Source organism: Uloborus diversus, chromosome 6, assembly GCF_026930045.1.
Source record: "Uloborus diversus isolate 005 chromosome 6, Udiv.v.3.1, whole genome shotgun sequence".
NCBI lineage: Eukaryota > Metazoa > Arthropoda > Arachnida > Araneae > Uloboridae > Uloborus > Uloborus diversus.
The window spans coordinates 101,299,862-101,327,406 of record NC_072736.1 but is presented as its reverse complement, the minus strand read 5'-3'; the positions used below and the strand labels follow the sequence as shown (position 1 = coordinate 101,327,406).

At 32.0% G+C, this 27,545-nt stretch overlaps 1 protein-coding gene across 1 annotated transcript in view; it reads right to left on the bottom strand.

Moving 5' to 3' along the window:
- Positions 1–781: 781 nt before the first annotated feature.
- Positions 782–27,545, bottom strand: part of LOC129224893 (roundabout homolog 2-like) — a 69,771-nt gene continuing 43,007 nt past the window's right edge. The window contains exons 17-28 of the mRNA XM_054859438.1: positions 25,477–25,504; positions 24,191–24,322; positions 19,115–19,238; positions 17,980–18,049; positions 17,787–17,846; positions 15,563–15,735; positions 14,416–14,482; positions 13,022–13,138; positions 5,551–5,679; positions 4,131–4,298; positions 1,504–1,649; positions 782–799 (exon numbers count right to left, since the gene is read on the bottom strand). Coding sequence (XP_054715413.1) covers positions 782–799; positions 1,504–1,649; positions 4,131–4,298; positions 5,551–5,679; positions 13,022–13,138; positions 14,416–14,482; positions 15,563–15,735; positions 17,787–17,846; positions 17,980–18,049; positions 19,115–19,238; positions 24,191–24,322; positions 25,477–25,504 — 1,232 coding nt within the window. The remainder of the gene's footprint in view (positions 800–1,503; positions 1,650–4,130; positions 4,299–5,550; positions 5,680–13,021; positions 13,139–14,415; positions 14,483–15,562; positions 15,736–17,786; positions 17,847–17,979; positions 18,050–19,114; positions 19,239–24,190; positions 24,323–25,476; positions 25,505–27,545) is intronic.

The following is a 27,545-nucleotide window of genomic DNA, read 5'->3' as shown; positions in this document are numbered from 1 at the left end:
GGAATATTAAAGCATTTTAGTTACTTCAATGGCGGATCGCGTGAAGAAAGCTCAACGTGTTGCGTGATTTACCGAAACAAAATCCGATACGCAAAAAAACTTTTCGAGTTACTCTATCTAATGTACTAATTAGTTTCGCTGTAACCCTATTGTTTCTTTTTCAATAATTTTTTGAAGTTGTACGGATCTTTCTCGGACACTCTGTATTTTACTGCTAAGACTGTCATTTCAGGGGAATGAAGAAACGAAAAATTGATCAACAATGATCGCTACCTACTGGAGTTCAGGGTCAATCCACTGGAGTTACGGTTACAATTTCAACCATCAAACTATCCCCAAACAGGCAATAGCTTCGTTCAAATGTAGGAGCAATTTTCACCCGTCATACCTTGACAGGCGATTTTCTAGTTTCTTAAAAAATAGACTACTACAATTTTAGACTTTTCCTTACTCTTAAAAATTGGGGACACATGGTTAAAAACTTAATTGGTCTGTTTGATAACTGAGTTCTAATTATTTGTGTAATACAATAGGAATAAAAATTCCATGTTTTGTTTTTTTATTTGATCTCTATATGTAACTTTAACCCATGTCACCCATATTTCAATGCTGTATCTTAGAAATGTGAGTTCCTGGGGAAAAACTGATGTCATATTTGAACCCAGTGCACCAAATTCATATGAAATCAACTTCAAATACGCGGGCACCAAAATGACTGTTCCCGTGTGTAATTTTTATAATAGATTTAAAACAGCTTACCAATATTTGCATACAACTTCTTTCACCTTTCATCTGAGGACTGAAATAACAAACAGATGTCATTTACAAGTAATTTCACGCAAATAAAAACGAAATGTACTAAAGGGTATTTTTTTTAGAGGTATAGAACTTTAAGTCGGGAACACTGTTTGATCTGTGGGCCATTTTGATAGTTGTCACTTATTTTGTGTTTAGTTTGGTTTGCCATTTCATCATGAATAGACAACAGGACGGTGCAACACGCCAGATAGCGCGTGTCACAATTGATTTATTGAAAGAAACTTTCGATGAACGGATAATTTCGCTTCATGGACCCGTGAGTTGGCCTGCGAGATCATGCGATTTAACTATACTGGACTATTTTTTCTGGGACTGTGTGAAGTCTCAGGTCTACACCGATAAGCCACAGACGATTGACGCCTTGGACAAGAACATTCGCCTCATATCACTCACATACGGCTCCCATTGCTGCAAAAAGTGATAGAAAATTGGACTTCCTGATTAGATGTTCTCCAAGTCAGCCGACGTGGCCATATTCCAGAAATCACATTTTAATAAAAATGGCAAAGAATCATCTTTCGAATTAAGCCAAATTCATGGCAATTTATAGCATTTAATGGTGTTTTATTTGAACCTAAAGTTCTATATCTCAAAAAAAAAAAAAAAAAAAAAAAAAAAAACACTTCTATGGAAGAGTTATTGTAAATTGAAACAAAGTGTGTTATGAAGACGGTTATTACTCACCTGTTTGCTTTGCGTTGAATTGCTCGAGTACTTATCAGAAAGGGTTTTGAGGGGAGACAGAACTTCTTCGCGTCGTCTTCTACCTTGACTGGGTGCTGTTGACGAACAAGATGGAAAAGAAGGCTTATTATATGATGGAATGTCGTCTGCGAGAGAAAGAAAATTTCATTTTCATCGATGCCGGAAATTTCTATGCTAAATTTTTATTTTAAAATATTTTGGGACCATGACTTTGCGAATTTGTAAGATAAAGTAAAGCTGGCACCCAAAAAAGTTCCTAAAGCAGACCTTATATTTAATCTTCCATCAGGCGTCTATACTAACAGGGAAGGTAGCGCGTATTTTTCAGATACACCATTATAAAATATGTATTTTCAAGAGGCTAAATATAAAAAGTATGTTGTAATCAACTAAAAGTTAATAAGTACATCTATTTAAAAATATATATTTTTTTAATGTATACAGAAACTGTTTTAAAAAGCACAAACAGTATTAAACAATGAAATACTAAAATTTTCACGAAACTTTTTCCTCATACAGTGTGTGGTTTGGAATCAATTGAAAAGTTGCAATTTTAATATCAGCTTTGATGAGCAGAAATATTTCCACGCATATAACTCACAGAAGGATTTTGGCATAAAAAATCGCAATAAGAAGTCCAACTATATATATTAGTTCACATGTCAAACATTAATTTGTCATTCTCGCGAAAATAGTACAAATTATATCCGGTACTTTTGAATTTTTCAAAAGTTCATTTTAATAACTACCTTCAGTTAATCATATTTTTATTGATTATTCATTTAACTGTGAATTAATTAAATTCAATTTTAGCATGAATATTGTTATAAGAAACAATAAGCGAAAATATTATCACACATCCAGATAACATAAGCAAGCATAATGTCGTCTTCTTCACAAAGAGTCTTTAATCTCCCCTGAATATGATAGGAGAATAAGTGCGCAGAATGGGGTCATTTCCGAAATTTTAAAAGCATTTTTTTCTGAAAGAGCATGCTCAAAAACATAGAATGTGATCATTTTTTCAATAATTTGACTAAGTTTAATATTTTAAAAAATTTATTTTAATCAGTGCGCTTTTATTGTTTATGCTTCTGCCGATGACATCACAAATGATCAAATGCCATCCACAGAGCGCAATATTTAATTCGCTTCTTTATTTTCATAACGTGGAAACGCAGTCGACAGATGCGCCAAATTACATCTTTTGGGACGTCATAAAAACCACGCCTTATTTTCAAAAGCGGAGATTTTGAAAAATTTATTAAAAACTAAGCGTTGGGAAAATGAAACTTTTTTCTCGTTAAATGTCTCCATGTTATTTTTTTGCTTTTTCTATCAATTTCACTGACTTAAAGTACTACTTTTGACTGAAGGAAATAACCCCATCGCCTTAATGCACAGAATCCGACTACCTTCCTCTAGCAAAGCGGTTAAAATATTCGTAAACCCTTAATGAACGATTTATTTAGAAACCATTGAGACTTTGTGAACAAAAATAAATGGAGAACCCATAAAAATGATTATTTGGGGGTAATTATTAAACTTGATAAATTTAATTCACATGATTTGTAAGGAAATGTGGGGTAAAGTGAAGAAGTTAACTTGCTTTTTTTCAAAATGAACAATATGGAAATTTGGTTTGAAAATTGTAGTACATATAAAAAGAACAATGTGTTGCGTTGAAATATTATTATTTTTATTTTCGGCAGTAAATTTTTACCTTAAAAAAGGGGGTGGGGAGGGACATTTTTTCACCTTTTTCTTCCAAAGTGAAAAATTAAATATTTTATAATGAAATATTTTCTATTTGGTTATTGGAAATATTCTTATCAAATGAATCATCGAAAAAATAAATCAGCGAATAAAAGAATAAATAAGGAAGCGATAAGCTAATAAATAAACTAATTAAATAATGAACATGTATAAAAAAAAACATTTGTGAGTAAAATAATGTAGGAATAAGAAAATGAATGAATGAATGAATGAATGAATGGATAAGTGAATTAATGCATGAAGGAATGCATATGAATTAGTTAATAAATGAATACTTAATTGATTTTATAAATGAATGAATAAGTAAATGAAACGAACTGTTTCACTTTGCCCCGAGTGTACTTGAAAAATTGCATTACGTTTCAAATCAAAAAACATTATAATATATTTATTATTTATTTATAAGCATGATAATATATTAATAATTAGCATTGATAATACTAATCATTAATGATTATAAATAAGTACTGCACTGGAAAACAGTAGATTTCAATCAATATTTAAAATGTTAATAACGAAAAATGTATCATTTTATAGTACCAAAAATTATTTTTGATAAATCACAAAATATTACAATATCAAATTTAAAAAATGACTTATGTATCATTTTTTTTCTTGATCGTTTTATCTTGATTTATTTTCTATATGTCTAAAAAGGTAGTTGAAATATTGTTAGATAGGCAACGCTGCAAACAGCAAATATTTTACCTTTTCACTTTGCCCCACATTTCCCGACTATTTTCACAAGAGTTATCCTTAATTCAAATTTAATTCTGACCATCGATTTCTGCGTCACAAAAAGAAACTGCGAATGAATCAAATTCACTTGCCGTTTTGCTCTCGCTCTTCCGTCCCGCTGTCTTTCCTTTTCTGCTTTTGTTGCTGAGAGGATGGAGCTGATCTGTTTGGCCCGGGAAGTGTACCGGTATTATTTCCTTCATTGCTGTGAGCACTCGGGGGCCGCGAACATCGATTCCTCAACGTTGTTTGGGCCCGACCTGAAGTAAAATTATGTATTATACAGTAAATCATATACTGTACATCACAAGTAAAAATATTTCGTCATACACTGAAACCACGTTACAATGAACAGGAGTGCCCCGAGGAGAGGTCACTGTGACCTCCCAAACGTTTTCTTATTCGGCAAGTTTTGTCCGATGATTCGCTAAAATTTTCCTCATTTGGCAGGATGTTGAGTTCTGTTCGGCAAAATTATCATCATTCGGCGCAATTTGAGTTTCATTCGGCAAATTGAGACTTACTTCCCTCAGTTAAGGGCACCCTTGACTACGAATATCAATGCAACGAAGTAAATTTCTAGTAATTATACAGATTGGTTCGAAAGTTGACATAACCCTGCTTATTTTCAACGGAATGTTAGCTACGTTTAATTGCTTGTTACACACATCTACCCAGAAGTCTCAAGAGTCATAAACATCGGCATAACACCATTCATGTCGTAACACAGCTGCATTTATTACCATGATCTTGAAGATGTTTTGTTGCAAAACATCTCCGAATTTCTATAACATCTGCGAGAATCTGAAGCAGATTTTATCTTTGTTGCGACATGGATAATGTTCTCCGGTGTTTATGACTCTTAAGACTTCAAGGTAACTCTATATAAGAAACATTCAACCGTAACTAACATGATGCTGAAAATAAAGTGGGAATACGCTCACTTCCAGACCACTCTCCACAACAATATTTTAGTTCAAGTTTTTAAATTAGGTAGTACATACATGTTTTTTGCATTAATTTTATTTGCGTTATAGATTGTTTTATTTTTTTTATTAATCGGAGTAATATTCTGCTGTGTTAAGCACAAAAGTCGTATCTGCAATTTTCATCAAAACTGAGTTATTGCCCCGACATGATTCTTCATAACAAATTTTACCTCTCATGGTCATTTGTGAATGAGAATTATTATTATTATTATTATTATTATTATTATTATTATTATTATTATTATTATTATTATTATTATTATTATTATTATTATTGTAAAAGTGCAATCTGAACAAAATATATGGAGGCATAAAACTTTAAAGTGCACTTTCTTATTTTGAGCGCAGCTGCAGATACGATTTTTGCGCTTGGCACGGCAATATAGTAAACGTTAGTCGGAAATTTAGTTGAAGTAGTTTAAAAACAAAGGATCGAGTACCTTCCTTTGATGGCGAAGTATTTAATTTTTGAACAAAAAATTCTAAAATCCTTTTGTATGTAAAATCTAACAGACGAACTCACCTGCATTGTATTCAGCGATGAAGTAGTTATTACTGTATTCATTGGTGCACGGGCGAACATTCGGGTTATCATCGCGGACTGTTCCAGCTTGAAGGGAATCCGTAATGCTCGTCCGATGAATGTACAGATCTAGAAAACGGGAATCCTTAACTATACACTAAGTAACAAAAAAAAAAATTGATTTTGTTTATAATTAATTTGAATTCTGAAATTTTGAATTCAAGTTATGTTTTTCGTAATCACGAGTTGCGACAGGACCCTACTTATTGGTTACTACCCTAATCTCTTGTTTATTATATAAACGGCTCCTGTCTCTCCTCTTGGCTGGTTACGTGTGTACAGTTGTGTATGTATATGTGTAGGCTTGTGTGTGTGCGTAGACCTGTGTGTATGTGTGTGTATGAGCGTGCCTGCGTGTAGGACATGGACGCCACCGACCAGGAGAAGCGGCTACCGGGAGGAGTCGCACCTGCAGAGGATGGTGGGGTTTAAAAAGGAACCAAACATCAAGGATGGTCAAGTGAAAACAACAAGCAATCGTGATTGCTTAAGAAAAAGAAACTTACATTTTTTCTTGTAGGAATATCTGTACCTCAGAACCAGACTGGAGTAAGTCCAAAAATTGCAGTTTATCGTTTATTATTGCATTGGTATGTAGAAGCCTATTCTGTACCGAGCCATGCGAATATAAGTCTTTAAAATTTTTTTTTTTTAATTTTTTACCAGAGTTGAAAGAGCACGTATCCGATCCTTTTGCGCCAGAAAAAAGTTTTTACTCTCTTCTGTAAAATTAACATAATGTGGCTGAAGTCCTCCTGGCTCTAAGGCATAGATACAGTTGGCTCTCCGTTTAACGACTTTCTCTATTTAACGACGGCTTTTCACGGTCTCAGATGGTCCACTGTAGTGTTAAAAGCGTTCTATTTAAGAACGCTTTCTATTTAAGAACGATTTTTTGTGGTCCCTTGAAAGTCGTTAAACAGAGAGCCAACTGTATGTCAGTAAGTAACATTCAGAGTAACGTTTCGAGCCACTGGTTGCGCCTCGTTTATTTTATTTGCCTTTAAAAAAAAAGCAGAAGCCCCATTGTTGCACTTTCCCGACAAGGTAATGAAATAATGTTTCTACTCTTTATTTTACGGAACAAAAAGTTGGCATTATTGTACACAGCTCATTATACCATTCAATACACTGCAAATAATCAAACACTTTTTGAACACTATTTGCACATGTACACTTGTCCCCTTTTTAAGAACACTATTTTTGTAATAGTTATTAGAACCGTTCTGTGAACACATGTCATGATACCTTTTGAACACGTACACTTGTCCCCTTTTTTAGAACACTTTTTCCGGTCAGTTTTCAAAACACTTCTAGAAACACTGTTCGGAACATGTATATACTTTTTAACGCACTTTTTAGACATTTCATGGATAGTGTAAAAGAATGGTTTTCGAACACTTGCGCTAAACATTTTGCGGCACACGTTTTAGTACAGTTTTTAAGATATGTTTCGGGACAATTACCGATCACTAATAGCCTCCCAGAATGTGTGCTACCCAAGTATAAAAGAAGCTTATAAAAAGAAAAAATACTCACTAAATTCATTTTTGTTGCGACTGCAGGCTTGATGATGGGTTTAGATTTTAAACGAATATGATTATTAATCTGCATTATTAGTATGAAAATTTAAAATCTAATAGCATCTCAAAACCAATAGTTTACAGCAAAATGACAAACGAGCAAAAAAAGTAGCAGGAAATTGTAGTACAAAATCATATTTACTACAGAAATGACAACTAAGTTTGAAATATAAATTTCCATAAATAAATTTTCAAATCCAATCAATAGTGTTAAAAGTAAACAAAAATGTGTCAAAAACAAATGGTTACATAAATTAATTTAAAAAAAAGTTCCTCAAGAACAAAAACTTTTTTATTACTGACTATAAATCTAATTTGTTTACGTTCCTACTACTTAGCTACTCAGTAGTTCTACTGCTCGGTTTATGATCAATGACCATTAAAGAAATCAGTGTTTTTTATACCATTGAAATGCAATGAAATTCTTTAACAACTAATCATTTCTGTGAAACTTCACTGCAAAGATGGAATTACCAATTAGTTAGTATTTAGTTTTTCTTCCTTGTGCAAAGTATAGGAGTAAATGCATTAAATTAAAGAAAACCAATTTAATTTGAATTAGGTCAAAAAATTCCATTTAACTCATTTCCAGATGTATGTTTAATGTTTTCGACCCGTCTGCAAGTGCATATGAATGTACGGGCAATCGAAATGCCCATTTTTGATAATTACTGAATTCATAATCACGAGTTTTCTCGTGACGTCAGTAAGTACGTATGTATCAGAGGTGAATTCGTAAATGTTTCAGTACCAGAAACGCTAATGATAAATGATTGAATGACGATTTTTGGCCAGTTTTGTGTGGAAGCGGAATTATTTTTCTTGAAAAGTAACGGCGTTCCAGTAAGACCAAGCACAAATTCACCCGTGGTTTTAATGTATCTCGCATAACTGAAAAACTGTATGCCGTAATAAGTTAAAATTTTGTGTGTAAACTGAGTGGAGTCTGGTTGTGCACCTCCGTTTTCGGTGTGCACAGAGGTTCCAAAAGAAGCGTTTTCACTTTTTCTTTTTTTGAGCTAAATCGGTGTAAATTTCAATGACGACTAAGAAGCATATTTTTCTCGATTATGTTCGATTCGATCGAATAGTATCTACCAGACACGTAGCGACATTTTCTTCTGGGTGGAGTAAAGGAAATTTCTGGCTTCACTTTTGGTTGATAAAATTCGTTCGAATCAAATCATCAATTATGTTGGTTGAATGTACCCCTGAAATCATGTTATGAATGGACGCCCACTTGGTGAAAAGTTGAGCGACACACATTTCACTAGGTACTGTTTCTAAATTGTTATTTCAGTATGATTGTTTGGGAAAATTACTTCTGGAATAAAATTTTGTGAAAATTCGATTATTAGGTTGATCAAAAGTTATTAAACGTAACTTGCCTTTTTTTTTAATGTCACATTCAACTCGATTGTGTTCAACTCGATGGAATGCTATCTACCAGTAGCGCAGTGCAAAATTTCAACTGGATGAGGCAATGCACATTTTGGCTGTGCTATTGGTAGATACAATCTTATTCGATTGGATCGAATTATGTTTGAGTTGAATGGGCCACTTCAACTTAAAAAGTTTCAGTTGCACTTGAATTTTTTCAATAGTGCAATTTTCTTTAAATAAAAACACGAGTTCACAGAAATTCCTGGTCAAATTCGCTTAATTATACTTTGAAAAACAGAGTGCTGCTTAAAAAGTTAAATTGTCTCAAGGAAGAAATAAGATCCCTAATGCAGTTAAAAATTAAAACACATTTTAAACTGATGCACTTAGAACCTCTGAACTCCTATTTTGCAGTTTACTAAACACATCTTGTCGTAAAGCAAAATATTTTTAAAATTAACCTAATTGACATAAATACACATTTTAAAATTTACATCCCATTGCTGAAAGTAGTATATCGGAATTCTCATCGTCTTTGGGCAAAAGTTTAATTAATTCAGTGTTGGTCAAATTTGACTTATTTTGTTTCAGTCGAACGTTTAATTAAATTTAGTGCGGTAGGTTCATTGTTTCAAAGCTTTTAAAAATACGAAAAAAATGAATTTCAGTTTCAAATGTCTGGAAATTTAAATACAAACGACGTCAGCAAAAAGTCTTACATAACTCGAGCTTGAACAAAAGTATGTTCATTTCTTTTCAAAAAAAGGAAATCTTGAAATGTATCTACAGAAATCGTTTACAGTTTTACTACTTAACAGTCATTTACTCAATATGTTTTAATTAATTTATTTGACTCATGTACAGATTTTAAAATTTATATCATATTGCTGGACAGTTGTATTGCAGAATCCTCGTTTTTACATGCAAGTCGATTCTATTGTAAAATTCCATAAAAATTTATTTAAAGCTATTTTTTACATTTATAAACTTTATCAGTTGAACACAAATAATATATGTCCCCTTTAACACTAAATTCTCTTGGAAAATATTTCTGTAGAATTAGACCCCCATCCCTCCTCCCTTCCCTTTTATCATCAAATATAGCTGAAATGTTTTTAAGATATCAGTTTTTTTTTTTAATTTACGGCGAGATTTTACGAGTCTCCTAACGTCTTCAAGTTCAGCTTAAAACTATACTTTTAAAATTAAAATTTGAAACATTGAGGTTGGATATCCCCTTAAGTCCCCTAAAAATGTTCTTAATTCTTCACCTCTGAATCGTTTTCGGAAGGGATCATTCATGGAAACTCTTACCCTTATAGTTTACTAAAGACCAATCTAAAATTGCAATTTTAAAACTCCAGTTTAAGTCATTTTTAAACCCCCACCCTTCGTTTTCTCACCTTTACATCACTCAAAGACAGCTTAAACGTTATTTTCAAAACATCAACTCCAACAAATATCTCGGGAAGGTATCCCTACACCTTTGCCCAAACATTAAAAATATGTCCTAAAATTGCGTTACTAAAGCTAAAATTAAATTTGTTTTTAAATTAAAAGCCCTGAAATTCTGAGCATTCCAGTTCGTGGCCCCCTGAGCCTCTCTTTTATAGTGTTAAATAGTTTGCATGAAATATATGCATAATATTGAAATATTCCTTTAATATCTACAACAGAATGAACTTTTTGCTTATCCAATAATTACACGTTTTTCGTCAAAATTTTCATCATATGTTATTTAATTTTAGTTCATCAAGTTGTACATTTTTCAAAACATAAAATTTTTTATTAACGTGTCGAACAGCAAATTGAAAAATTTATTTAAATAAGGCAAAAAAAAAAAGGAAATTTCTCAGAATTATCTTCTAAACCGGTGATTTTAAACATTTTGTTTCCCAGTCCTTTTTTTGAACAATTCCAGGCCCGATATATGTACTGAAACACACATACATTTATACAAGCCTATATAAGCTTTAGTAGTTTCAGAAATCAAATCAACATAGCTGATATAACTTTTTGCATATATTTCGAACTCAGAGTAGAAATTGAAACAGCATTTTTTTTTTCTTTGCTTTACTATGCATTTGTGTTAAATTTAAATTGTGAAACTCGATTTTCAGAAATTTATAAAGTGTAACAAATAACAATAAAGGTTAGGGATCCTTGTTCCAAGCATAATCAATGGTCAAACATCTGGATTAAAATTGTATGATTTTTAAATTTAGTTATTTAGATTCTTCTACAACTTAAACAGTATCATGAATAAAAGTTTATTTAAAACAAAATGTGAATGCTCAGAGATGTACAAGTGCTTAATATACAAATGCTAACGCATTAATGTACAAAAAATATGGAGCTCAACGATCTGCGAGAGCTAAATCAATTTTCAAATGTTTAAGTATAATGTAATGAACAGTAATAGAAATAAGTAACTTGCGTTAAATTATTCCAAGCCAAACCAAAACAGTTACAGATGAAAATTCTGAAATCGACATCAATGTTTACTAATACTTTCTGTGCACACACGTGCACAGAATATTTTGATAGGTCTGTTTGTGACGACAGACGTGTGCTTACGCCACAATTTCGTAGCACAAAGTTCTTTCAATTAAGTTTATGAGTGAGAGTATTGAAAAAATATAACAAAATTTACAGTAAAAATAACGTCATTTAATTTAATAGTGTATACATACAGTATATAGTACAACCAACCAATTTTCATCTAGCCATTCTCATTGCAACGAAGAAAGTAATGATTTTACAAGTGTGCCCAAATGTGACAAAACATGTTTTCAAATGTGTTGACGAACCATCTGCTGCCTGGACTCGTGTGTTGGCACTAGAGGTTCAGTATCCAGAACACATTCGGAAAACTTTCCTTCTGACGGAGCTTATTCAGAATACTTCATAGCGCACATTCAAATATTAGGATCACTTTTTCTGAAACAAAGTGTTCCAAAGTGTAGTTTTAAAGTTTCGGTTCGGAATCTATTTTTGAAGTTGTTGAAGGTGCTCTTCCTACATTAGAATAGTCTTTGACGCAATACTATAAACGTTGGAAATCTCTTGAGGTTGTGATGTGAAAAATGGGAGTTTTCAAGCAATAGAAATTTTGGTTTGTTGGATTAAAATTGCACTGCTTTGATTGAAGTAATTTATGTTACATCCCTTTTTGAAGTTGGTCAAAGTTGCCATAAATGTTAGGGTAGCTTTAAACCAGACTAACAGCTCATTTTAGATTGATTCAATAGTTATTATTTATTAGTTTAGGGGTACTGTACAATAGTTTATTGGGTTTTCTTCCGTTTTTTGACGATAAATACAACAGAACTATCAAAATATGAGTGGGGCAGTTTCAAATAGAGAAACCTGTGGCTCAAAATTACACTGAATGACCTTCACTGTAATTAGTTATTCGATGGATTTTGAATTCGTGTTTCTTTCACTTTGTTATAGATAAAAATGAATTTATTCTCTTTACCATATCTTATAACTATTGACAGAGATACCATTAAACAGCGCTTCCTATGCACGAACTTCTGAGATAGCCTTCTGTGCGAGCTAAACCCTTTTACAAGTTTTTAAAAATACAAAAAAAAAAAAAAAAAAAAAATCTCTGGACACGTTTTAGTGATTGACGTTGTAAAAAGGATACATCACTCAAATTAAACTGAAGTGGTATGCACTTCAGAAAAATTTGAGTTGCTGTTTCTATGTCGTTAGCTGAAGAATAATTCCATTCCGATAAATGTATCAGTTGTTAAGTAAAATACCTTACAAAGACCACAAATATGTTAATCTCCAAACGTATCTTCTGAGGTAAGTCTGTTACTGAGCAAAAAGATAAATGATACTTTTTGCTTCCTAACACACATATCTCAGAAGATACGTCTGGATATGGCATATTTGAAGTTTTTAATTTAATAAATCATGATTCTTCTGGAATTTTTCAAATTTTAATTGCATTACATGAAAATAAAGTTCATTTTCTTCATAAAGCACATGCAATGAAACAGGGATCAAATTTCAAGTCTTTGAAAAGTGTTTTGAACAACAATTAAAATGTGGCTGTTACCTAGGTATTGATTTGAAGTAAACAGTATATGCCGGTGAAATATGTAATGAAATGTTATTAAATTGGCATTTAAGGTAAACATACCAAAAGTGGCCAATGCTTAATAGTGCTTCAGTAGTAACCACTTCAAGGTTTATATTTGAAAAAATAATATTCCAGATTTTCCAATGGGATGCACTTTTGAATCGATTGGGAGACCTGGAATCAGATTTTTTCAAATATAAACCTTGAAGAATAGAAATAATATCTATAAATAGAAATAATATGTACGAATAGAAATTATAAACGTATTTACATCATTGATTTAGTTTAGGTATTCTAAGAAATTTTAAAAGACTTCGAAGGGGGAAAAAAAGATGTTTTCTCTTACTGCTGAGCTCAATATCTTCACCTTCATCATCAGCTGATGGATGATCATGCAGGGCAGCTATACCAGAATAGGCAGGATGATCTATTCCTTGTTTTAGAAAAAATGGAAAAGGGAAACCTAGAAAAAACATTAGACAGAAATTATTACTTTAAAAAAATAGTATCTCATATATGGATGATTAGTTTTTTAAAATATATTTTTGCCTTTGCAGCCTAAGCTCATGTGTGTCACGTGAAATTCGTGAGCCATGTTAACTATGACGTAGTCTATGTCGTAAGCATTACCAAGTTTTACGTTGCGTCTAACACTTAGTCGCTTAAATGTACTTGCACATGTAGATCGTTTCGTGACAACGAGCATGGTGACAACTACAAAAGTGTCTAGTTACGTAGTAACTTTGACCAAAGTAACGTACTAATACATGAGTGGAGTAACAAATGGTTTACGGTACATTTGTTCTCCCGAAATCGTTGAAGAATTGCCATACATAAAAGTGTAACTCTCTTGATTGTTGCAAGCCGCCTTACTATTGTTATATGTTGCTAGACATTTCTCACAAGACATACACATCAAAAATTCTTCATTTATGAATGGCTACGACTGAAAATTACTAAAAAACCACGCATGAAGGCTAACAGAAAAATAGGGACGATAGTATAAACTTTTTACCTTGGAAAATTATTCAACCCATTTTCTACGGATGTGAAAATTTTAAGTGCCTACATATTAGCACTTTATTACCGGAATTTCAAAGTTTGGCTTTTCATTTTATATATTTGAATCATTATAAAACCATTTATGCGTCATTTTATGTATACGTGACCGTACAGCCACAACTGCAACACATACAAATAATTATTTTGCAATTTTTTTTTTTGAAAGTTGCTACTTTGTTTTATCAGACATAAATATTCCTTCCTTTCAAATATATAAAAATTAAAAACCGAAGTTTGGAATTTCGAGAATAAAGTACAAATATATGCGAAAAATGTCACATCCGTGCAAATGGATTAAACAAAATATAACATATGAAAAGTACTAAAAAATTGCGTCTGTCTAGAGACTTTGAACTCATATTTATGGGTTCAGAGTCTAAGCACTTTAATCTATTAATGTCAAGTTCGTCGGCCCTTATTTATTACTGATATGTCAGAACGGAATTGGACAAGATTCCTGGTAAAAACAAATGCTGATGTTACTGTTACAGCGCATGATCATAGCATGTATAGTTTCTAGCGTTTTAGAGACTTGCATTAATGGAAATGCAGAGACCGACAAAATTTTCAGAATTTTAGGAGGCCAGGGAGAAAATTTAGTCGCCAGATAAGTTATTTCTCAGAGTTTATTTTAAAGTTCAGTGTAATACCGTTTCTAATTTCTTTTTCCAAACGAACTTGTCTCTATAGTATTTTTTAGTCCCCCGGTCAACTGGGATTTGTCGGACATTGTGTATGTGTATATCTAGAGACATAAAGTATACCTGGCACCATCCCGTTCTGGCTCGTTCGTCTACTATTATTTGGCGATTGCTCATTCTTTGTGGAATTTTGAGGAAGTGTCCTTTGTGGTGGCCCTTTCAATCCACCAAACGTGGCTGCTACAGCCCTTTCCATATCCAAGTTGTTCCTTCCTAACGTACTCCATGGGCTATTATTGGTAGGAAGGTTAGGCCTGATTGTGAAATTTCCTTGGTAACTCTGTAGAAAAGAATGAAAAAAAAAATATTTTAGCTATAGTATTTCAATTTTTAATTTAAAATTTAAAAATGAGGCTTCCTAATAACTAGAGATTGCAGAAAGCTGTTTCGATGAACCTTTTGAAAAATGATTAAAAGTTGAGAAAATCAGGCAACGTAACTTGGGACGAAGTCATAAAACATTCAGAAAATGTGATTTAAAAGTGAAATAAATGTCTAAATGTGCTGAAAACATTAATTATAATAGATGCAAATTTCAATCTTCGACAAATCTTCTATTAAATAGTATAATACTGACATCTCGCTTTATAGTGGAAAGATATTCACTCTTGATTTGATGCAAAACCAAAGTAGCATACGGCTTTTAACTGCTTAAAAGTGTTATTTGTATTGATACCAAGTGATATTGAATAGTAATGTTCTGTAAAATGATTACTATTTCTATCATTCATTCTTGAAACAAAATAAATTGAGTTAAAAACTGTAATGAATAAGAGGTTAGAATAAATACTTATTTGCTATAAATGTTTGCTGCCGAATTTGTTCTGTATACAACAATGCTATACCGACAAGATGGAGACAAATTTAAAAATTGGCTTAATTTTCGTTTCATATTAGTAAATGTGAATTTCATAGTTTATAAACTAAATTACAGAATTTTGGTTTAATGTAAACAATGTTAACTCTGCGAACGATACCATGCTTCGTTAATGAGAATTATTACATAAAAATACGTGTCCCTATGCATAAATTACTTTCTAACCACAATAATTAGTACGTTTTTAATTATTTTAATGTAAAAGTATTCTAACGGATTTTACTCTAATCATACAAAATCAATTTACCTGTGCTTGATAAGGGTTGACTGGTGACAAATTTCGCATAGTTATTTCCCCTGGGGGATTTTCTGGCGGAGGTGGTGCGAAATCCGTCCAATTAACTACGGTGCAACCTCCTTTATTGGACGGCCCTGGCATAAATTTATTCTTCAGTTGACGGCTTTGGTATCCATAGTCTTCTAAAAATGGAAAAAAAATCGACATTGAGCTGTCGACTAACTTACTGTAAATCTCTGTAGCAAGTACGTACATATTTTCCATTGTCTGGTGATTGTTTTTTTTCTGAATTATTAATTTACTAGAAAATCGTCCGTCAAGGTATGACATGTGAAAAATTCTCCTACATCTGAATAAAGCAACTGACTGTTTGGTGATATTTTTATAGTTGAAATTTTAACCCTAACTCCAGTGAATTAACCCTAAACTCCAATAGATAGCGTTCACTCTTTATCACTTTTTCGTTTTCATTCTTCTAAACTGACAGTCTTCCCAGTAAAACAGTTAAGATACTGGATCCAGTTCAGCCTCGTCAAAAAAAAAAAAGCCTTTCCCTGCATATCAAACATTACCAAAAACATATTGTCAAATTAGCACACCTGGAGAGAGTTTCATTATTGATGATGTCAGGAGCGTTACTCGATCATACGCTATTATACTATGTATGATGATTCATGCATTTATTTCCTTAAAGAATTAAATAAATTTTATTGCTTTTTGCAACTTAACTGCTTCTGAGCAATACTTTTAGACTATATTTGTTATTTTAGACTTATTGCGACTGAGCATATACACATGCCCTCTCAATATCACAATCGTTCAGTTTTTAGTTTAGGAGTCCTTAGCTAGCTGCATTACTAGACTGATAAGAATATCTAAACCATCACCGTCCTCAATACGTATTTGGTTTAAAAAATGTTTTTTTTTCTAAGCGCCAAAACTGTTCTTACAGGAAAATCGTTTTTGAGCCGCCATTGTGTGTGTGTTCGATATTATTTTATGCCTTGAAATGAAAAGAGTTAAATGTTTCAGCACCCAGTGATTTCCAACTTCAAAGGGCTGCATAACCATTGTTTGATGATGATTGTGACGAATTAATGAATATTTTGACGCGAGTTTAAAGCTCTGGTTATTTTTCATTTTTCATCTTAAAATACCTACAAGTAAAATAAACTCAAACATTTAACCAATTGGCGTCAGAGTCACTGGTTAGGATAGTATGTATTTGCAAAAATTAAGTAAAAGTAAAAAATGATATTATCAGAATAGATATGTATAAAATAAAAAAATGATCAAAGACTGAGTAGAAAATCTTATAAAAGTTCATTACATGCAAAATGGAATTCAGTCAATTAGAGGTGACGTCAGATTATCTTCTCTCCCATTGGTCAAGGCAAAAAATGAGAAAAATCTACGTAGTAACTTGATGATATTTTACTGTATTAAAATGTAACGTAGTGTTTGATGTGTTTTGTACGAAATGTTACTTAATATAATAAATTTGATTATTGATACAGTATTATTGATGATGGTTTATGGTGTGAGAATTTTTACTGTATTAATTTGTGAATTGAATTTCGATGTTAGGAATATTAGGTCCCATCGCCAGGTCCAAGGTGTTACTGCAAGCAACATATCTACGAAACCCCCCGAAAAGTCTGAAAGTTGAGTTACGGAACCTTTGACGAGAAATTGTGAGACATTTTGCAAAGCAGCCCCAAAATTCAAATTTGCACAAAAGTTTTGTTCTGGTCATAGATACAACAGTAATGATCATAGTTATTTTTACTTATCTGAAATAGTATCTTGCAAGTTAACTCTAACCTAGAATTAATGAAGAAAGGATATGATTAAAAATTACGCTAGAATTTTTTCAAAAAATAAAAATATTTTTTTTTTTTGGTTTGTTTAAACAAATACCGATAGGTTCAGTCTGAAATTTTGCAATATTTTAAATCAATAAATAAATTGATATGGCCATTTCAGACTTGATTAATTTTCTCTATATCTTGGTAAGTTAAGACTTTCGATTTATAGATTCAAATAGTATCAATCGATTATTTTGAATTGTCTGTGAGAAACGATGTTATTGATATTCTACGGAATTTAGTTCCGTGAAGTATATTTTTTCTAGGAGTGTAAAACTGATAGTGTTATTTTTGTTGAGCGAAAAGGTATTATAAGTTTCTTTTAAATTTATCTCTTAGCAAAAAGAATGACGAATTTTACTTACCATTGGAGTAATTCACAGCGCAAGCTTGAGCTTTATTTAGAAAATGTTCGAAAACATCATCTGAAAATAATTATTTAAAAATTACAATAAAAAAAAAAGAACTTGCAAAAAAATCTTTGCACATGAACATGTTTAACTCGTTTTGATTTGATAAGGATCTCATTTGAAGAAATGATAAAAGAATATAAATTACCTTCTGTGAGTCTCGGACCGAATTCTGACTTTTTACTCAGTTCAGAGCTGCTACTCTTGCTTTCATAAACCTGCCGTACAACAAATAGGTAAATAAGTAAATACATTTTGAATATAAAACATCAACTCTTTTTGATAATCAGTCGAATAAGATGAAAAGTGAAATTAACAGTGGATCATAAAATTAAAGCTCAAAATTATGAAATTTAAGAAGCAATAAGTCTTAATTATTAACACAAAGGCATTTTTTCTTTCAAAATAGGCATTATTACTATTTTTCATTATAAAATATGTCTGATAAAATTTGTCCAAATTTCCTTCTTCATATTTGAAATTTAAAAAAATGGGCATTGTCTAAGGAATGTCTTGGGGAAAATCGTCATGAGTACCTTTTTTTATGAAGCATTGCGGAAAAATCTGAAAATGTGACACCAGACGATCAGTTAACACCTGAATTCATGGGAAAGAATAATATTTCCCTTCTGGACAATGTCTATGCCTCATTCAAGACGTTTTTCAATGCTTAAGGCAGTGAGAAACAAAGGGATATGTAAGAAGACTTTTTTAAGTTTTAACTAAAACACGAGAAAAGTTCAGACTATAAATAGGCTTTCACGAAATTGTTTTCGAAGCCATGCTGTATAGTAACACTTACTAGGTCTTTTAAAGCTTGATAACGGATAGACGGTGGATGAACTGGAAGTGGAAACGATTGACTTCATTTTGTAATAGGTTGGGTTAGCGAGATTGCGAGAGCAATAAACATTTTTCTGCTTGAGCGTTTCCACTGAACCTGACTATAACAAAATGAAGCGTTCAGTTTCCGCTTTTAGTTCATCCACGATATATACGTGGTCAAGCTAAAGTACTATCTCCTGCCTTAAAAACAGATGAGAGTTTCTTCCATCCCATTTTTACAGGTTATCTCTAAGTCCTTAATCTTGGCATTTACGTCCCTTTACTTCTGTAGTTGGGGCAAAGCTAACCTGGTAGCATTGTAAAGGCTGCGCAGATCCTATCCGCAGCATTAGGACGCTGCCAGGTTAGTTTTGCCTCTACTATATGTACATCATTTTAAACTGCTTAAAATATTTGAATCATATAATTTAATTCTTTCACACAAAAAATGAACTTACCGATCCTTGCTTGCTGATGAGAGTGGTTGTGGCGTACGGTGCTAGAGTGCTGCAAGGAGCTTCTCGCTTGTAGAAAGTTGCCATGCTATGCGTGTCCACTTCAGCGTAGTCAGGTGCACACACACTGCAAAATATTAATATTTATATAATGAATATACATATTACATAAAAGATCAATCTTTTCAAGAAATCTGTTGACAAAATACGAGTTACTAAAATCTTGTAGTAGTCTTTCAGTTCTTGTATTTTTGATTTTCCCAGTCCGTGTACAAATGTATCAGGGAAAATATACAAAAATATAGTAGTTTAATTTCAAAAATATGACAGAAGTCACAAAAACTCAAATTTCATCATCTTTTCTGGGAACTACCTTCAGTCAAAAAAATTCCTGCAATGAATTTCGGAGCAAGCATGAGAAGTTAAATCCTATTGCAACGAATTTCAAGGGACAACAGATTTTGTTCGTCGTAATGGAATTCAAACAATGTATTGAAAATAAAATGGTACTGAACATTTCGCTGTTCAGTACTGTTGAAACAGATATTTCGTTGTATTGGTATTCGCTGCAATAAGATTTTACTGTATGTCAATTTCTCAGGAAAAGAAATAAATATAGTTTTAACTGTAAACTTTTTGCAACGTAATGCATGTTTTTTGCTTTTTCTTTATCGATTGCATTTCTCAAACGAGTCCTTCTTTTACACAAACAGGATGAAATTAATTCTAACAAAAACAAGGAGCAAATAAAAGCTTAAAATTTTAGCCGAAAAAATGATTTTTGACTGCATTTTTTAATTTCTTCCTATGGAGTTTCTCTGAAATTGGTGATGTTATTTGGAATTCCTTACTTGCATATTGAAAGAAGGCGGGATTTAAGATGTTTAGCATACAACTAAGTTTTCTCTGCTTCTTCATTAATAAAATATTAGTAATGTAGGGTCTGGTGGGGGAAAGTGGTCATACGTTAAATAAATAGCTATAGCTTAGAAACAAATGTTCGAATGAATGTGTAAATTTTATTTTAGGGTAGGGCAGTTAGAAACTACATTTTGAATGCACAATTTTATAACTGACAAAAATTTATTTGGTAAAAAAAAAATATTTTTTATGAATATGAAAAATTTAAAAATAGAAACACCTCTTTTAATTTCCCTGAGAAATTTTGCTTGTTAGAATTATGAACAGATTGACATCACAGGAAGCTTCCTACATGTCTCAAGAACTCTTACTCATTAGCAGTAAGCTGGATCTATTTTAGATAATTTTTTAGAACAGTTTAAGTAAGATGGGGTAAAGTGGTCATAATATTAGGCTTAACGAATATTGTTCTTCTAATGTCATTTAATATTTTAGTATAAGGCAGATAAAAATTAAATATTAATTTCACTTAATATGCATTGTTTTTACAGTAAACGGGGTTAAATATACGAGTATATGCGTATGCATACACATATATACTCGTGTAGGCAAGTATATAGACGTACTCAAATGTTCCGATAAATACGTATGTGGGTATCTGCAAATACTTTTTATCAATACAGATATTCATTCGACTATACACGTATATGCTCGCTCATACTCGTATATATACGAACACTTATATACTCAGGTAGAAACGTATATTCGCGTACATACTCAAGAAGACACTTTCATACAAGCATATAATATACAAGTGTACAGGGTGAGTTTAAACTCTTGAGCAAAGTAATAAAAGGTGTTAGAGAGGAGGATAAGAAGCGAGAATCAGTAGGAACATATGGTCACATTACAATGCTGACGCACTACATGCACGAAAAGCCAGAAACTGATGGATGCAAAATAGGTTACAAATTTATATATTGCACAAAGACAATTTTACACAACATTTTAAGTCTTAAGAAAGTTTTAAAGCGATTGATGAAATTCGCTGCCTGCAGTTGTAATAAATGCGTCACAATCACAAAGCACTCTGTTGCAATTACGATGCACTTTGAAAGACTTTCTTCATTCGCTGCATCTATGTTGCGATGCGTGTATTAGAGCTACTACAGGCCGTAACGTTTAACAACTGCCCTAAATATTTCTTAAAAACCAAAATGTTAAGTAAAATCATCTTTGTGTAACAAATTTGTGACCTGCTTTGCATCCATCAGTTTTTGGCTTTGTGTGCATGTAGTGCGTCAGCGACCATAAGTTCCTTATGATTCTTTGCTTCTTATCCTCCCCTCTCACACCTTTTAGATTTTTGCTCAAGAGCTTGGATTCAATCTGTAAGCATACATGTATATTAGCATATATACTCACGCATACATACATGTACTGGTGTATACACGTAAATGTACGTATATATACATCTATACAGCTATATCATCGTATTTACACGTAAACATACGTATATACTCGTGCTTCCATATATATATATATACGTGAGTAGGCACGTACAGACACGCACTGGATGTTACTCATGTAATGCACGTATATACTCGAGAAATAAGTGCATACACGCATATGATGTTCGTTTATAAGCGTACATACTCAGTAAATACAAGTGACACGTATATACTAGTGTACCCACGTATACACTCCTATAAGGAATCACGTATACATGCTTATATACTCATGTATGCACGTATATACTTGAGTAGGCACGTCCATGCATGTATCTGATGTATACATGTATCTACTCATATATGAGCGCGTTTACTCATGTTTACACGACACGTTTATACTCGTGTATACTCGAATATACATGTGCATATACTTGTAACTATAAAAATAACGAAAATATGCAAATATTTGGTTTATTTGTTACGGTTTTGCATCCATTTTAAACTATGACCACTTTACCCCATGCTATGACCACTTTCTCCCACCCCATGGGGTAAAGCGGTCATAAATACATAGGGAAATGAAAGTGTTATAAAACTACTTAAATCAATATTTTCCCCCCTAAAGTCGAATGTACCGTGTTCTTTAATGATGCAATGTAAAATAACAGCAAAACAAGTTAAAGTGTTTAAAGAATTTAAAGTATTTTTTTTAAACCTAAGTTGAAAACCTACGATTTTATGACCACATTACCCCAACAGACCCTACTTTTTAAAGATCACATGGTCTCGAAAATATAATTACTTGAGAATGATAATTTAACTTATATTCATGAGATTTCCATACGTAAGTAAATTTGGAATTAATCTAGAAATTACTTCAAACAACGTTCAGTAGCACCAAGATTAACTCCAACATGGTTGGAGCATATCTTGATATTTTGTGTTCAATGCTATTCATTACCAATAGCTGCTTATAGAAGAGCTTCTTTTCACCAAATTTTTGACAAAACCATTTAAAATAGCAACTATTCAAATTTTTCTCATGAAAACAGCTTGAAACTTTTGAAACGACTTTTGTTGCTAGTGAAATTAGATAAGCTTATTTGTTGAATATAGAAAAGTTATTATGCACTAGCAGTACCCGCGCAACGATGCCCGTGCTAAAAATTTAATGGAATTCCGTTGAATAAAAAAATTTGACGCCCTCTCCCCATCCGATGTGAAATGATCATTTTTTTTTTTGTATAAAATGCGTACACACCTTTTCAAAAAAAAAAAAAAACTATTAAAGTTTTTTCGGAATTTAAAACTTTTCGTCAAATCATTAAATTAGATTTGCAGTTGCTTTAAAACTCTATTTAGCAAGTGAAGCGGTTTTTACTGCAATTTAAAATATTTCGCCAAATAAACAAAAAAAGACATCAAATAATACTTTTCAAATGTAAAAATAATTCCGCAACTCTATTGTTTTACGCCAAACTCGCCCAGAAACCACGCTATCATAATTCATCCGTCTAACGAAAAAAAAAAAAAAAAACATCCCGTGGAGCATTAAAAAAATTATCGTCAGAAAAAAAAAATCGTACATTTCACTCGGATGAAAACAAATCAAAAGTTTCTTTTCTTTCAAAACAAATCGCCAAAACAATGAATTGCATTTACGGTTGCTTTAAAACAATAATCCTAGACTGAACTGCTCAGCGCCTATCGCGCCAAGAAACCACGCTTTCAGAACCCAGCCCTTTTGCGAGTGAAGCGGATGTTTTTTCTTTGGCAATAATAAATATTTTGCCAAACAAACAAAAAAGTATAAAATCACATTAACAGTAGCTTTCAAATCTTTATATATTACGAGCTGCGTTGCTCGGCTTTGCCCGGTCTATCTCGAGATTAAAAATTGTGTCAAGTGACACATATTCAACAATCAGACTTAAATAAAAGAAAAAAAAAACACCATGCAAAATTACCCTTCCAAAGAATAACGACAGATATTAAAATGCGAAAGATGGATTTTAAAAGCGTAACCATCGAAATACGAAATAAAATAAGTTACGAAATTAAATGCAAAATAAGGAAAGAAACAATAGATTCAAAAAGCGTAACCGTGGAAATTTAACTTGACTTAAAAACGCTTGTAACTTTTTTCCTTTGAAGAAAGAAGCAAAGATTTTCGACCATGGGTCGAGAGAGATCTGGAGTAAAAAATATCACTTTTTCCAATGGTGGCAAAAAGAAAACTGTGGGACAATTCCTTCACTTTTTATTGATAGAGTTAATGAAGAAAGTAGTGCCTAAATTTCAGCTAAGACTAAAAAAGTTCGAGCTAAAAACGTAAAAAACTCCCGCTGCAGTTAAGTTAGAGCATTGGAACAAATTGCGTAGAATGCGGAAAATTCTTCATTTTCCAACGATATGTAATATTAATATGTGCAAGTAATTTTTCACTCCCATATTCGGGAATTTATGTGAAATTAGGGCCTAAATTGAAGTAGAAAAAGAACTTTTTATCGGATTTTTTTCGAATTATAGCCATGTCACTCAGTAAGAAAGCACCTTTCATATAGTGAAGGAATTTTTCAAATAGGTGCAGTGGTTCCGGAGATTACCTCGAACATATAAACACACAAAAATCCGCCCTCTCTCTTTATAATATTAGTATAGATGAAAATGTTAAATTATAAATAAATTGAATGAAAATAAAAAAAAACGGCTGTCTTCATAATGTGTGATTTAAGTACTTTATTAAGAGTTTCATGAACATGGTTACCTGTAGTAATTATGCTCCATAGATGCATCTGGTTTTTCAAGTAACTTCGATTCGCTAAGGCTGTTAGCTTTGCTGGCATGAGAAGAGTTTAAAGTTTGATTAATCCAAAGAGTTTCACAGGAGTTTACACCTCTGGAAAATAATAAACGAGCATTGTTTTTCATGAAAGTTTATACCATAAGTTGTATAACTTTTAAAATAACAAAGAAAATTATATTTTAGTACCTTGATTTTTATTTTATTTTTTGATTTTTTAAATAGCCATGGGAAGGATGCCCAAAATGGATCAGAGCTTAAAGTTGATTGGTCATAAATTATCAAAATTCAAGACAGATGAGTTCACCAATTTCATGTGAGGGGAACAACGGGGTGCATGGGAAATTTTTTTAAAAAAATTTCTTTATTTCACGAGAAATATTATCTTTTCTTTTTTTTTCCAGAACAAAAGTTTTTCTATGATTGAATAGTTTTTTCTTTGCGTCATGGAATGTTTTAAATTAAATATATATATATATATATATATATATATATATATATATATATATATATATATATATATATATATATATATATATATATATATATATATATATATATATATATATATATATATATATATATATATATATATATATATATATATATATATATATTTCTTTACTTCATGGTATTTTTAAAAATATATCATTTTAAGACTTGATTTTGTTAAGCCTGCTCATCACTGTTTTGTTACTAAATGGCTAATGCTAGTAGTTTAAAATCAGAAAATTTACAATGCATTTAACTAATACTTTGTGGGTTGCAGAGAGGATACTAACTCGTCTTAGCATATGTCGTTTAGGGTAAAGTATGATGCCCAAAAATATTTTAGAGGTTGTAATTCAATTTATTTATTTACCTTTTTATTAAGATACGTAAAGTTTTACCATACGGGATAATTACTACGCACTTATTACGACAGTAGCAAAAGCTTACAGAGAGAATACATTGACTATTTTTTCCCCACCACTAAACATTTCTTTGACCCAATAGGTCATAACGTGTTGATTATGTTATGACGTCATCGGTATTTCGCTTCAGTAGGCTTGATTTGTTTTCTCGTAGATTATGTAAATTTAGATGAGCCAAAATTTCGGCAAAAAATCCATAGCCAAGGGAAATTCAAGTTCACGACTGTAATTGTTAAGGAAATTAAGCTTGATAATTATTAAATTCTATATGAAGCCCATATAAATAAGTGGAAACACACGATGTTTATTATTTTAGCAAATCTGTGATTTACTTACCGCATGCCATCGCTTTTGTGAATGGGAACTGAAACAAAAAAGAAAATGCTTAAAAAATACATTGCATACAAACATTTATATTTAAATTAAAAACACATTTTCATTAAAATATTATAATCATTTAACTTGCACGAAGTATAAGAAATTAAAAGAATAGGAGGGAGGAGTGATATGCAGCGGAATAGAATGTGGTAGCAAAGTTGCGGATTTCACTAGATTATGAATTTCATGGTTAAACACCATTGTCGTTAGGTATTTTATAAAACTCAAATTGGCTTAAGTTTCAAAATTTGTCTTTGGTGCAGATTTCATCTTATTTTTAGAAAACTATCTTGTAGCTAGCCAATAACGCTAGAACACTTGAGCCAAGATATACAAAGACAGTAAACTGCATACTGTCCCAAACGCTTGCGCAGTAGCGAGTCATAGCATTTTAAAATGGCTAAAAGCTTCTTTTCTTTCACTGTTTGACATTTAATGCAATTTTTAAAAATAATATATTCAGCTTTTTCTTTCTAATTTTCTTTTAATAGTACTGGGGAAAAAATGCTCATTTAAATTTTACTGATATAAACATAAAATTTTGAGCAATAAAAGAAAATGCTTTATATTTGCGAGAAAGGAAGTTACCCGTTTTTCGTTTACAATGGAGATCGAACCTTGTGAACGTGTTTCAAAGTTTTTTATAGTAATGCACACATCTTTTTATGTTCACAAAAAGAGCTTAACTCAAGAAGAAAAACTTAAGTTTGTTCAAGAAGATGAATGACGTTTCAAAAAATGCTAGCGTTTCTTCAGTTTTGAAAACATGAGGTCGATAAACATTTCCAATACAAAGTCTGAAAGTGTCATTGAACTCTTTCTACGAGAAGTTCAAAATAACAGAAAAGTGCATTTGAGAGACATAATAAAAATTAGCGTCTAAATCATAAGTAAAATTTTCATTCTTATGGGATGAAATGCCTTTACTTTGAAATTAGCTAGTAAAGCTAGTAAAAACCTTTTGACTATCCAGAATCAAATATTCAAAGGTAGTATTATTTCAGAAAAGTCAGAAGAATAATGAAGTATACTCGTATACTGACGTGGGCAGGTAAACGGCTTTATTTGCAGAAACGAGTTTTCGAGATATTTGAAGAATTGTGTGTTGGATTCAATACTAACTATAGGGAAATGCTGGAATAATACTTTTTTTTGCTCCTTTTTATAAGCGGAAACCAAATAAGCAAGCATGTACAATAAAGTTAACGTACAACAGGTGACAAAAGTGTATAAAAATGAAAAACAAAATATTTGCAGTTACTGCCCTGTACCTGCCCACGGCATTTAAGATGATGATGTTGCAATCAAAGTGAAGCAACTATAACCAAACAAGATTCCTTATATTTCGACATATTGAAAAGTATGGGTTTCAGCTAATTGGTAAATTTTGAAGAATCAATACATAATTGAGTCACTTTTGCATATTTTACTATGATTTTTATTTTTATAAAATGTCGGGAGAATACAGGTAAAAATTTCTGGTTTCCTGAAAAACTAGATCTTACTCTTGACTACTTCAGAAGATTCCTAAAGTTGTAGTCAAGAAACTGCTGGAAAAATAAGATTTTATAACAACAACAATTCGTAAAGCGGCAATTTTCTAAGCTACGAAGGAATTGCTTCATAACTACGGCGATGTAGAAATTAATAATTTTGATATGCGGCAAATAACCTGAACAGCATAAACTACAAGCCCAATCAAAACCAGACCATATTTTTGACTGCCTGGCCATTCTGTCTTCACGCACCATTACCATAAGACATCGAATATAGCCTCGAAGCGGAAGACTTTGCGGATGTCTTTCCCAAGACCTTCCGAACAATTTAGTTAGTCTCTTCCAATAATTTTGGAATAGATAAGATGAAGAATCCAAAATGTTTTGATATATGATGTGTATGTAAACTGTAAGAAAGTTTCTAAGCATTACAGATTATTTCCGGGTGACGTTTCAGGTTTTCACAGGTTTTTATAAATTTCCAGCAAAGAAACAAGTGTATTTGCGAAACGTCTCCTGAGTCGCTACAAG